Source organism: Molothrus aeneus, chromosome 13, assembly GCF_037042795.1.
Source record: "Molothrus aeneus isolate 106 chromosome 13, BPBGC_Maene_1.0, whole genome shotgun sequence".
NCBI classification, from domain to species: domain Eukaryota; kingdom Metazoa; phylum Chordata; class Aves; order Passeriformes; family Icteridae; genus Molothrus; species Molothrus aeneus.
In genome coordinates, this window is record NC_089658.1 from 19560299 (window position 1) to 19572781 (window position 12483).

The 12483-nt window shown below is 59.7% G+C and overlaps 1 protein-coding gene across 11 annotated transcripts in view; it reads right to left on the reverse strand.

The window, feature by feature from the left end:
* TLE3 (TLE family member 3, transcriptional corepressor) overlaps positions 1 to 12483 on the reverse strand; it is a 28882-nt gene that overhangs the window by 1986 nt on the left and 14413 nt on the right. For 3 of the 11 annotated variants that reach the window (XM_066558448.1, XM_066558449.1, XM_066558447.1), the window contains exons 8-18: positions 9283 to 9487; positions 7923 to 7939; positions 5556 to 5675; positions 5102 to 5152; positions 4600 to 4975; positions 3796 to 3977; positions 3128 to 3204; positions 2723 to 2972; positions 1701 to 1948; positions 764 to 911; positions 48 to 198 (exon numbers count right to left, since the gene is read on the reverse strand). In XM_066558448.1, coding sequence (XP_066414545.1) covers positions 48 to 198; positions 764 to 911; positions 1701 to 1948; positions 2723 to 2972; positions 3128 to 3204; positions 3796 to 3977; positions 4600 to 4975; positions 5102 to 5152; positions 5556 to 5675; positions 7923 to 7939; positions 9283 to 9487 — 1825 coding nt within the window. Of the gene's footprint in view, positions 1 to 47; positions 199 to 763; positions 912 to 1700; positions 1949 to 2722; positions 2973 to 3127; positions 3205 to 3780; positions 3978 to 4599; positions 4976 to 5101; positions 5153 to 5555; positions 5676 to 7922; positions 7940 to 9282; positions 9488 to 12483 lie in introns of all 11 variants that reach the window. The other 8 variants (XM_066558457.1, XM_066558452.1, XM_066558458.1 and 5 more) reach the window with 5 other exon arrangements.

Sequence of the window (12483 nt, forward strand, 5' to 3'; positions counted from 1 at the left end):
AGCCCACTCCAGGACTGCAGGGTGCCCATCCCTGCCCTGCTGCTCACCGCAGTAGGCGAATTTGAGGGAGAGCACGCAGCTCTCGTGCAGGTGCAGCTGGTACTTGTCAGGCTTGGTGTGGTGCAGCACCTCCACGTTGCTGCTCTCCATGCCCACCGCCAGCCACTCGCCCGTCGGGCAGTATCCCAGGGAGAAGATCTGTGGATAGAAGTGGGATATGGGGAGATCAGCGGGAATTCCTGGCCCCCTACGGAAGGGTGGGAAGAGAGATCCTCAAGGTGCCTCTCCCAACCCAACTGTTGTGGGATCTGTGGCACTGCTGTGGCACTGCTGGAGCTGCTGGCCAGCCCCAGATGGATGGAGCAGGTGGGGAGAGGCAGATCCCTGGGTTGGGATGGCTCCATCCCCATGGATACTGCTGCCCTTGCCAATGGGACACAAGGTCCCAGCTCTGTCCTATCCCACCCCCAGGGCACCCAGAGAACCCTGTGACATCCACAGGCATCCCATGGGAAGAGCTGCTTCCTCAACAGCAGCCTCATCCTGCAAGGATGGAAAAGAGGAGCTGCCACAAGACCCAGGGAGCTCCAGCATTCCTGGGCCACCCCGAAACCAGCGGGAACAGCCACGCTCAGAGCTCCCAGGGCTGTTTTCCCAGCAGGAAAAGCCCCTCCCAGGAGCCAGGGGCTGAGCAGGGCCCCGTGTTTCCCGTGGGGGATGGATCCCTGCCCCCTGTACCCCTGTGTCCCCTTCCCCTGCCCACCTGGGAGGTGAAGTCGTGCTGCTGCAGCTGCCGCCCTTCCCGCAGGTCCCAGGAGCGCACCGTGTTGTCCAGGCCCCCCGTCCACAGCTTCGTACCATCATGGGAAATGTCTATGCAGCTGGCCCCGTCTGTGTGCCCTTGGAATTGCCTTGGGAGCAGGGAAAAAATCATGGAATTCTGCAAGGGGAGTGCTAGAAAAGGCACGGAGCTGCGTTCGAGGTGCTCAGATGATGTTCAGGTGGCTCGTCCATGCCAAATATTCCTGGAAATCCATCCAGGAGCATCCTGAGATGAGGAGCTCCAGCCTGGCCAAGGACTGGGCTGGTTTAGGGATGAGCACCAGGAAATGGTGCAGCATCACCAGAGCGTGTTCCTGGCTCCAGCCCAGACAGGATGGGGGACTCCCCATCCCTGGAACGTTTAAGGCCAGGTTGAACGGGGCTTGGAGCAACCTGGGATAGTGGAAGGTGTTTTGCCCAAGGAAAAGAGGAAAGGGACATCGAGGGGGGGGGAAGAGGAAAGGGACCATGATGGGGGGAAAGAGGAAAGAGATGGCAATGGGGAAGGGAAAGAGGAAAAGGGATGCTGACAAAAGAAGAGGAAAAGGGATGCTGACAAAAAGAAGAGGAAAAGAGACATTGATGGAAGGAAGAGGAAAAGGGATGTTGACAAAAGGAAGAGGAAAAGGGACATTGATGGAAGGAAGAGGAAAAGGGATGTTGACAAAAGGAAGAGGAAAAGGGACGTGGGGGAAGGGGTAAAGGAACACTGACAAAAAGAGAAGAAAAAAGGACATTGTGGGGGAAAAGGGACGTTGTGGGGGAAGAGGAAAAGAAACACCAGCAGAAGATAAAAAAGGACCGTGACGGGATAAAAATGACCTTTAAGGTCCTCCCCAGCCCAGGAGCCCCGAGCAGCAGGACCCCGTGGGGCTCACCTGACGAGGGTCTGGTTGTGCAGGTCCCAGACGGCGATGTTGCCGTCGCTGCAGCACGAGAAGCACACCTTGGCGTCGGGGCTGATGGCCAGCGCGTAGCAGGCGGGCGCCGAGGACGTCAGCTCGGCCTTGATGCGCGGCGTGGGCGACGCCAGGTCCCAGATGGTCAGCGTGCTGGCCTCGCCCCCCACGATCAGCGTGCGGCCGTCCGGCAGCAGCTTGCAGGAGCGGATGTAGTTATCCCTGTTCTGGGGACACAAGGGACCGTCAGGGACCGCCTGGGGACCGGGCAGTGGTGGTGGAAGGGGAAGGGGGTTATGGGGGTGGGAGAGGGAAAGGGGTGTGGAGAGGGAGGAGAAAGGGAATGCAAGGGGGTGGGAAAAAAGGAACAGGGACGTTGATGGGGGAGAAGGGTAAAAGGGACGTTGATGGGGAGAAAAAGGGACATTGATGGGGAAAGAGGCAAAAGGATGTTGGTGGGGGAAAGAGGAAAAGGGAGGTTGATGGGGAGAAGAGGAACAGGGACGTTGGTGTGGAAAGAGGAACAGGGACATTGGTGTGGAAAGAGGAACAGGGACGTTGATAGGGAGAAGAGGAAAAGGGATGTTGGTGGGGAAAGAGAAAGAGGGACGCTGACGGGGAGAAGAGGAACAGGGACGCTGACGGGGAGAAGAGGAACAGGGATGTTTGAGGAAAAGTTACATTTGATGGTGAGAAGAGGAAAAGGGACATTGGTGGGAGAAGAGGAAAAGAGAAATTTAAAGGGGGAAAGAGAGATAACGGGAAGAGGAATAAGACAGTAACAGAAGACAAAGAGTTGGTAACGGGGAATAGCAACAGGGTGTTAAGGGGGGAAGAAGAAAGGGAGGGCAGCGGGGGAAAGAGGAACATAGATGACAATGTGGGGAAGAGATGTTGATGTTAACGGGGCGAAGATGATGAACAGCATCAGAGGTGGGTGAGGGCAGGGGACACAGCCCTGGGGACAGCAGCAGCCCCGCCACAGGCGCTCCAGCCCTCACCAGGCAGTCCAGCTGTGAGATGGGGCTCTTGCTGCCGGGCTGGCTGATGTCCCAGATCTTGACGCAGCCCTTGCCGCCGGTGTAGACGTGGCGGGTGGGGTTGCTGATGGTGACAGCACACACCACCTCGCCGTGGCTCAGCGTGTTGATCTGCCGCGCGTGCCGCGGGATGCCCGGCCCCGCCAGCGCGTCGTGCGGGAACGGCACCGGCTGCATCTGCCCGTCCGCGCTCACGTGGAACGAGTACGCCCTGCCGGGGCGGGAAAGGGCTCAGCTCCAGGGATGGAGCTCCTGGGGGCCGTCACGCCGCGTTCACAGCGCCAGCCCTGGGTGAAGGCTTCCCTCGTCTCCCTCCCGGCCACTCGTCGTCCCCTGCGATCCCACAAAAATCCAAGCGGGACTTACGGTTTCCCTCCGGGGATGGATGCCAGGCTGGAGGGCAGGCCTGGGGCTCGCATGGGTGGGTGAGGGTCAAACCCAACCTGCCAAGAGATGCACGGACACGGGTGAGGCCAGGAATGCCACACGGCTTCCCATCCATGACCCCTTGGGGACACTGGGCAGCTCCTGCTTTTCCCCTGCTGCTCAAAGCTAACTGGCATTTCCCCCTGGCAGGAAGGGGAACCAGCCAAAGGTTTTGGGTCTGCAAGAACCAGGTCGGACACGCTCCCTCCCCCTGTGTTGTTCCCAAGCCCCTAGGGACGGGATCAGCCATGTTGTGCCTGGCACCCCGAGGGCAGAGACCCCAATCCCTCCCTCAGTGGCAGAGACCCCAATCCCTCCCTCAGTGGCAATGTTTGACTCCTTGTTCTGCCTTAAAACAGGAGTTCAGTGAGAGGAATGGGAAGGGGATTGAGGAATGGGATAAGGGGCCAAGGAACGGGAAGGAGAAACCCCAACCCAGTGGCACATGCACGTCACCCCATGAAGAAGCATCTCCATCCCCACCCCTTCAATCCAAAGCCCAGCTGGCTCTGAGGAGCAGCCCCAACCTCCCAGCCCCCAGGAGCCCCCCCAGGCCTCCCCCCAGCGAGAAAGGAGCTAAAAGTGCTACGTACAGCTCCAAAGCTCACCATTGGTGACCGGCCGTAGGCGGCAGCGGCGGCGGCGGCCGCGCTCATCTGCGGGGGGAGGTTGTGCAGCCCCGCGTAGGCGCCGGGGCTCGTCAGGGACCCGTTCATCTCGTGGTGCCCCATCATGGCAAAGGGCGCCGCGTATGAGCCCGCGATGGAGATGGGCGTCCGCAGGGCCGAGGCTGTGAGAGCGGGGACAGAGTCAGGGCTGGGACACGGGCAGGGAGCAGAGCAGAGCAGAGCCACAGAAAAACCCAACACCATGGAGGAGTCCAACCCCTAGCCCAACACCAGCTTCCTCCCATCCCAAAGCACTGAGTGCCGCTTCCCTGGACGCCTCCAGGGATGATGTCTCCACTACCTCTCCCTAGGCACCCTTTTCTCGAAGAAATTCCTCCTGATGTCCAACCTGAACTTCCTCTAGCACAGCTTGAGGCTGTGTCCCCTCATCCCAACACTGCTCACTTCATGACCAGATCTCCCTCCTCACACCATTGGATGAGGTCCCCCATAAACCTCATCCCCCATAAATGCAATCCCCCATAAACGCAATCCCCCATAAACGCAATCCCCCCAGAGCTGCTGTTCCCCGTGGACAGGGAGGAGCCGAAGCTGTGCTGGGGACACTGGTGACACCGTGGTGACACTGGTACCCACCCAGGGTGGGTCCCCCATAAACCTCATCCCCCATAAACGCAATCCCCCATAAACGCAATCCCCCCAGAGCTGCTGTTCCCCGTGGACAGGGAGGAGCCGAAGCTGTGCTGGGGACACTGGTGACACCGTGGTGACACTGGTACCCACCCAGGGGGTCCATGCCGCTGGGCTTGCCGGGCATGGGCCGCAGCCCCGGGGTGCTGCTGGTGCCCGGGGTGGGAGCGTCGTTCCTGGGCGTGGGAGTGTTGGACTTGAGGCCGGGCGTGGAGGATTTGTCGTTCTGGGGGGAGAAGGGATGGAGAAGGAGGGGTGAGCTCCAGCTGCTGGGACCCACACCCTGCCCCAGGCACCCCCAGAGGGGACGTACGTGGCCCAGGTCCTTGGTCTTGGAGGAGGGAGTGCTGCTGGAGGAGGCCACCGAGGCCGGGCTGTTGGGAGCGTCGCCCTTCTTCAGCCCGCGAGCTTTGTCCAGGCCGTTCTCCGGGGGGGAATGGGCCGGGCTCACCCGGGGGGTGGCAGGGTCCTGAGAGGTGGGAAAAGCCTTGGAATTCCCACAGCGGGAAGGAAGGGCTCCCTCCGGCTTCCCCTTCAGGCCAGTGTGGGGAGGTCCCTAAGGAATCACCTGCCACATCCCAAACCCAGAGCTCACCTCATTGGAGACATCGACCACCAGGTCATCGCTCTTGTCACCATCGCTGTCCTGGAAGACAAAATGTGTCACACCCCAAAAACTGGGGGGGGATCAGCCCCCCGAGGAGCCAAACCACCCCCAACAGCAGCAGGACATTCAGGCTGGAGATCAGGGGAAATTTGTCCATGGAAAAGGTGGTCGGGTGTTGGAAGGGGCTGCCCAGGGCAGAGGTGCAGTCAGCGAGGGGAGCGGATGTGGCACTTGGGGACATGGATTATGGTGGCCTTGGGATGGTGCTGAGGGATGGTTGGACCCCACAGTCTCCAAGGTCTTTTCCAGCCTGAATGATCCCACGGCTCTCTGTCCCAGCTGACACACGTGACACCTGGAAAGCACCACCCCAATCCCGCTTCCTGCCCCCAGGTGCTGCCCCAGGTGTCCCCGTGGCCTCAGAGCCGTCACTGTCACTCACATATCGGCTCATGCTGTCCTTCTCCTCCGCTTTCCTCTTCTTGGAGTCGATGCTGTAGTCCGTGGAGCTCCGGTGCTTCTCGCTGGCCCGCAGGCTCTCCGAGGGGGACACGGAATTATTCTGTGGGGATGGGAGAAGCTTTGAAGGGGGAGCAGAAGGAAACGAGGCTCCACGAGCAGCACAGCCCTGTCCCAGCAGGGATGAGACCACCTGGTCCCCGCCATGCCACAGGATCCAGGGGACAGATCCAGCAACAGCCTCACTGGGAGCACTGGGAATGCTGTGGGGATGCCCATGGACACCCGAGCTCCTCTGCTGCAATAGCAGGAAAACGCAGGAAGTTGTTTATAAAAACATCTGGGAAAAGCACGTGGCCAGGAATGGCAAACCCCAGTGCCCAAGTCACAGCTCTGCTCATTGGGAATTCTGTCCTTGCCTCGAGCAGCAAAGCCCAGGACATCCTGGCATTCCCAGGAAAGCTCCAGAGCCCAGGAGTTCTCCCTCTGGCAGAGCTGGGAGCCTCAGCCAGGAGGAGCAACAGAATGGCTGCATCCCAGCCCTGGAGCCAAAGGACATCCACAAAATGTCCTGGAAAACCCACGTGACCAGGAGTGCCATGGCACAGGGGAATTCTGCCCTTGCTCCAAGCAGCAAAGGGGTGTTGGCATTCCCAGGGAATGCTGGAGGAAAACAGCAGCACAACAAGGAGGATGCCTGGCCCTGATCCTGCATTCCCTCTCCTCAATCCCTGGGATCAGCAGGATCCATCCCTGCTCTCTCCCTGCACATTCCCCACTCAGTCTCTGGGATCAGCAGGATCCATCCTTGCTCTCTCCCTGCACATTCCCCACTCAGTTCCTGGGATCAGCAGGATCCATCCCCATTCTCTCCCTGCACATTCCCCACTCAGTCTCTGGGATCAGCAGGATCCATCCCCATTCTCTCCCTGCACATTCCCCACTCAGTCTCTGGGATCAGCAGGATCCATCCCTGCTCTCTCCCTGCACATTCCCCACTCAGTCTCTGGGATCAGCAGGATCCATCCCTGCTCTCTCCCTGCACATTCCCTGATCCATCCCCGCTCCCCCAGCCTGCCAGCCCCGCCGCTCCTGAGCCGTGCCCGCCTTTCTTCCCCGGCTGAAAGGGAGAACCAAAGCAGTTCATGTTTCTCCTCGGTCCCCACTAAGCAGCTTTGGATAACACGGAGCTCTTTCTTCCCAGGCAGTCATGCTGAAAACCCTCGCAGCTCCCAGAGAATCATGTCAGGCATTTAGAGGCATCGATCCATTCAGCCCCGCTCCTGGCCCGCCGCCAAGGAACTAAATATTTTTTATTGCACAGGCAAAGGCTGGGGAAAATATGAATGACTAACGCTGATTATCGCACACATTAAACCTCCACGGGGAATACCCCGGCTCGCAGTTTATGGATTGGGAAGCTGCCCGGCTCCGACGGCCCCCTGCCCGCCCCAGGAGCGGGTTAATGACGCCCAATTCCCCTCTGCCTCTCCCCCCTCGCAGAGCACTTCCCTTCCCCGCTCTCCAAAGGGCCGTTTGTGGGCTCGGGGCTGGCAGGAAATCGCTGCCAAGCCGCAGCTCAGCCGCCCTTTGTGTCCTGGCAGCTTTTCACACGGAATGCTGCGCTGGGGAACGAGCTCTGGGATCACCTAGCCCCACCTGGACCCGGCCCCACCGCTCAGGGACACGGCCAGGCCCTGCCTGGACACCTGCAGTGCCTCCCTGCGCTGCCCCTTCCGATGGTTCCATGCTGAGGTCCCATTTTCCCTGGACACCGGGCTGGGAGCTGCTGGCTCAGCCCCGTTCCATGAGCGGGGCAGCCCCCGCCTGGCTCCTGCCACCCTCCAGACCCCCTCCATCCCTGCTCCCAGGGAACCCATCCCATGGGCAGCCTCCAAGGCAGCTCCAAAATCCAGGGATTTCCCTGGTTAGGAGCTGCTTGAGCTTCCAAGTCCTGCATAATTTGGAGAATTAACCAACCCCAGATTAGGTGAGCCCAGATGATGGGGGAGCGATGAGGAATGAACCACTTCCCTGACCACCCAGGGGATCTGGGTCTGACCACGCTCACTCAACCAAAATGATGGAATTTCCTGACCTTCTGCCACAAGCAAAGGGATTTAAATCACGTTTCCAAACCACCAGCACTATGGAGAAGGTGACTCCTCTCATCCCAGCACAGGTCTTCCAGGCAGGATGAGGGATTTTATTGCCTGGTTTATTATTTAATAAGACCTGTGCCAAAGGCAGCCCTGCAGCTCCAAGGCACCAGGTGGGTTTTTAAGGGATAAATAAAACTCAGCCGTGCAGCCACCAGAAAGTGGGAGCAAAAGGAAGGAATGGGACTTACTGCACTTGAGTCTCGCTCTTCAGGAGATGCCAGGGCAGAGGGGAGGGCACAGCCAAAACAGAGACAGGGAAAAAAAGCAAGTTAGGATAAGTCTTAAACCAGAAAAATAAACCCAGAACCTCCTCGTGCTCCTAACTCAAACCCTTAAACTCAAGCCCTGTCTGGGCTCTCTCCAGCTTTAGAATCTCCCCCCATCCATCCCTCCCATCCAATTCCTGCCCCTTTTTGTCCATGTGATTTATCTGGCCAAACACAGCTGGCAATGCCCCGGATCCAAAGGGAACTGCAGCAGCCCCAGGTGTCTGTCCCAAGGGGCACAGCTCCACACCCAGGAGGTGGTTCAGCCCTTCCTTTGTGCCCAAATTATACATTTCCCCTGGGATCTCTGGCAATCTGAATCCACCCAGGAGAAGGAATGGAGCAGGAGCATTGCTACCAATACTTTTGTCTCACTGCTTTTTTCCCACCCCAAAATCCCCCAGCAGAGCCCGGCAACTCAGAGGGGCTGTGGGAACCTGCCCTGCCAATGGGAGAGTGGAAATATCCCAAATCCTCCTGTGCTGGTGGGCAGGGGGATCTGCCAGGACAACCCTGAACACTGCTGGTTTGCAGCTGGACCCACAGATCCTTCCATCTGCTAACAGATGGTCTCAGATCCCAAATAATGGGGAAAACACCAAGTTCCTGCTGCACAGAGCTGGATCCCTGACCATGATGGTGATGGAGAGGAGGAGGAAGAGGAGGAGGGTGAAGGCTGCTTTCCCATTAAGGAACAGCACAGGAATTGCAGCCAGGCTCCACCAAAGGCTGAGCACCATTTTAGGGAATTCTGCATCCCTAAAAGGGCAACTCCATGATCTGAATGAGGCTGACCCAAGGGATAGGGTGGTGGGAAATGAGTCATGACAGGACCAGGGAGTTCCACCAACATCTGAGGGACCTGGAGCAACTCCTGAGGAGGCCACAGAGCTACTGCAAGGGCTGGAGCTGGGCTGGGAGAGCTGGGAAGGTTCACCTGGGGAAGGGAAGGCTCCATGGCGAGCTCAGAGCCCCTTGCAGGGCCTAAAGTGACTCCAGAAGAGCTGGAGAGGGACTGGGGACAAGGGACAGGAGACTGGGAATGGCTTCATAGTGGAAAAGTGGAGATTTGGGTGGGATACTGGGAATGAACTGTTCCCTGTGAGGGCAGTGAGACCCTGGCACAGGTGGGCACAGGGTGCCCAGACACCCGGATCCCTGGCAGCGTCCAGATCCAGCTGGGAGCACCCCGATAGAGTGGGAAGCGTCACTTTAACCCTCCTCTCCCTTCCAACCAACCCGTGGCAGGGCCGTGGCTGCAGCAACAGCAGCATCCCCTCACCTCTGTGGTCCAGGTCGTGGTGGTTCTTCTCGTCCTTGACGGCCAGGTGTGCCTGGCTGCCCAGGGCGCCCAGGGCCAGCAGCCCCGAGCTGGTGCCGGTGACGGGCGGGATGCCGGGCGGCTGGAGCCCCGAGGGGTGCGGAGGCAGCTGCACCGGGGGGCCATGCGCGGCGTGCGACAGGTGCTGGGCCTGGAGCTGCTGCTGCTGCAACGAGAGCACCAGTGAGCCAAGGGGGGAACGGGGCACAGGGGCTGCGAGGGACGCTCCGCGATGGGACGGGCCCGGTCGCGCCGGGAGCCGCCCCGCTGGATGCCTGGAAGGAGAAGCCCCGTTAGCAGGAGGGCAGAGGTGCCCAGGGATGGCCACAGGGGTTAGCAGGGGGACAGAGCCACCCAGGGATGGCCCCAGGGGTTAGCAGGAGGGCAGAGGTGCCCAGGGATGGTTCCAGGGGTTAACAGGAGGGCAGAGCCACCAAGGGATGTACCCAGGGGTTAACAGAAGGGCAGAGGTGCCCAGGGATGGTTCCAGGGGTTAACAGGAGGGCAGAGGTGCCCAGGGATGGTTCCAGGGGTTAACAGGAGGGCAGAGCCATCAAGGGATGTACCCAGGGGTTAACAGAAGGGCAGAGGTGCCCAGGGATGTACCCAGGGGTTGGCAGGGGGACAGAGGTGCCCAGGGATGGCCTCAGGGGTTGGCAGGGGGACAGAGCCACCCAGGGATGGCCCCAGGGGTTAACAGGGGGACAGAGGTGCCCAGGGATGGCCACAGGGGCTAACAGGGGGACAGAGGTGCCCAGGGGTTAGCAGGAGGACAGAGGTGCCCAGGGGTGTACCCAGGGGTTAAAAGGGGGACAGAGCCACCCAGGGATGGCCCCAGGGGTTAAGAGGAGGGCAGAGGTGCCCAGGGATGGCCCCAGGGGTTAAGAGGAGGGCAGAGGTGCCCAGGGATGTCCTCAGGACACAGCACAGCTGTGGCAGAGCACACACAGCCCTCTCCCCGGGACAATCCTGCATCCCCAAGAACATGGTTAGTTTGGCTTTTCCAGCAGTAAAAAGGATAAAAAAAAAAAACCCAGGAATCCCACCCAGGAGGCAGAGACACACCATGGCTGGAGGGCAGCAGCTGAACCAGTCAAAGGGAGAAAATTCCAGCACCCAGGAGCCTCCCAGCCAGCTCAGCACAGGGAAGTTCTGCTCATTGGGTCAGGAGCAGCTTCCAGGTGCTTCATGGCGGGAGGAAAACTCCACATCATTTTCCTGGTCCCATCCCAGGATCCTGCTGCTCTCAGCCCCTTCTGAAACCAGACACACCCTGCAGGGATCCTCCATTCCCACCGTGGGGTTGGACATAACCCCCCACATTCCCTGGAGCTCCAGCCCAGCCAGAATGGCACAGGGCCCCCAGCTGCTCCCAGGGCTTTTTGGGAGTGAATCCCAGCCATGCCAGCACTCCCCCAGCCATGGAGATTCATTCACTGCCCGCTCCAGCTGAGCTGGAAAAAGCTGAACTGCGACTCTGGGGAGAGAAGGGAAAACCAGACACGGGGAAAACCAGACACATTCCCTGCTTCAAACACAACCTTGGAAGAAAACCAGCTGAAATCCCAGGAGCCACTTCCGAGAGCCCCCAGGCCTGCCCTGGTGCAGCCAGGAGGGTCTTGGAGCTGGAGCTGCTGCCTGGGACCCTCCTGCCTGCACCCACAGCCCCTGCAGCAGCATCCCAGGGAAATCGCATTTGGGCATCTGAGCACAACGGGAATCACGGGCTGGGGACACCTGGAATGAATGAGGGGACACCTGGAATGAGGGGACACCTGGAATGAATGAGGGGACACCCGGGCTGCAGCAGAGCTCCCCCAGGTCCCCACAGCCAGCCTGGATCTGGATTTGTCACGGGGAACTCTGAGGGGCAGGGATGGACAGCAGGACCTGCTGGCACAGGGGCCAGCCCAATGGACACCCCCAGGAACACCAAAAACACCCCCAAGGATAGAGGGCTCCCCAAAACAACACCTTCAGGGATGGAGGGCTCCCCAAAACAACAGCCCCGGGGATGGAGGGCTCCCCAAAACAACAGCCCCGGGGATGGAGGGCTCCCCAAAACAACAGCCCCGGGGATGGAGGGCTCTGCCCATGCTCCCAACAGTTCCATCACGGAAATTTCCAGCACATCTTGCCCAGAGCTGCAGGAGGAGCACCCAGGTGCCCCTGGATCCCTGGCAGTGCCCAAGGCCAGGTTGGACAGGGTTGGAGCAGCCTGGGACAGCAGAAGGTGTCCCTGCCATGGCAGGGGTGGCACTGGGTGGGCTTTAACCCCAAACCATTCCATGAGAAGTATCCCCACATCAAGGCCAGGTTTTGGGGGAACAGCCCCAGCCCACTCCTGATGGAAGGACCCATTCTGGGCAGCAGAAGGTGACGTCCTGTCCCACTCCATGGACACAGCAGATGGAGCAGGCCCTGGCTGGGCCACCCACCCCTTCCAGAGCTGCCTTCTCATCCCTGTGGGATGGAGGGGGAATTCCCCATGCACAAGAAGATTCCAGGTGGGAGCTGAGGGCAGCCCCAGGCACAGGAGATCCATGGAAGCAGCTCTGATATCCCAGCTGCAGCAGGAGCCACACAGAGAAGGCCATCAGGCCTCTGCTGCAGGAAATCCATAAATCCCTGAGCCCAGAAGCAGGAGCTGGTTCTGGCAGCAGGATGGGAAGCATCCTCAGGATGGACATTCCAGAGTGTCCCCAAACCAGGGCACGGAGCAGAGCTGGGGGTGAGGGGCACAAGGTCGGTCCCTTGGCAGCTCCTCAGTGCCAGGATCAATCCTCTGGCACCAAAGCAAATGGAACAGATCCCTGGGGCTCTTCCCAATCCCCATTTCACAGGATTTCCACCCACTGGAGGGAGAAGCAGGGCCATTGTAGCAGAGCACCATCCCAGAGAACGGCCCCCGGTGTTTTTCCAGCGCCTCCAACCATTCCCACATTCCTCTCCTGGGAGCTCTCCATTGGTATTTCCATATCCCATCCCTGGAACACACCAAGATCCAGTGGTTTATCCTCGGCAATCTCCAGCTTCCAGAAACATCTGCAGGCTGTAACTCATCCCAGCAGCTTTCCACCCAAAAAAGGGAGAACAGCAGCACTCCAATTCCCAGGGTGTGGATGGCAATTCCCAGCCTGGAACAGCCCAGGGGACAGCACA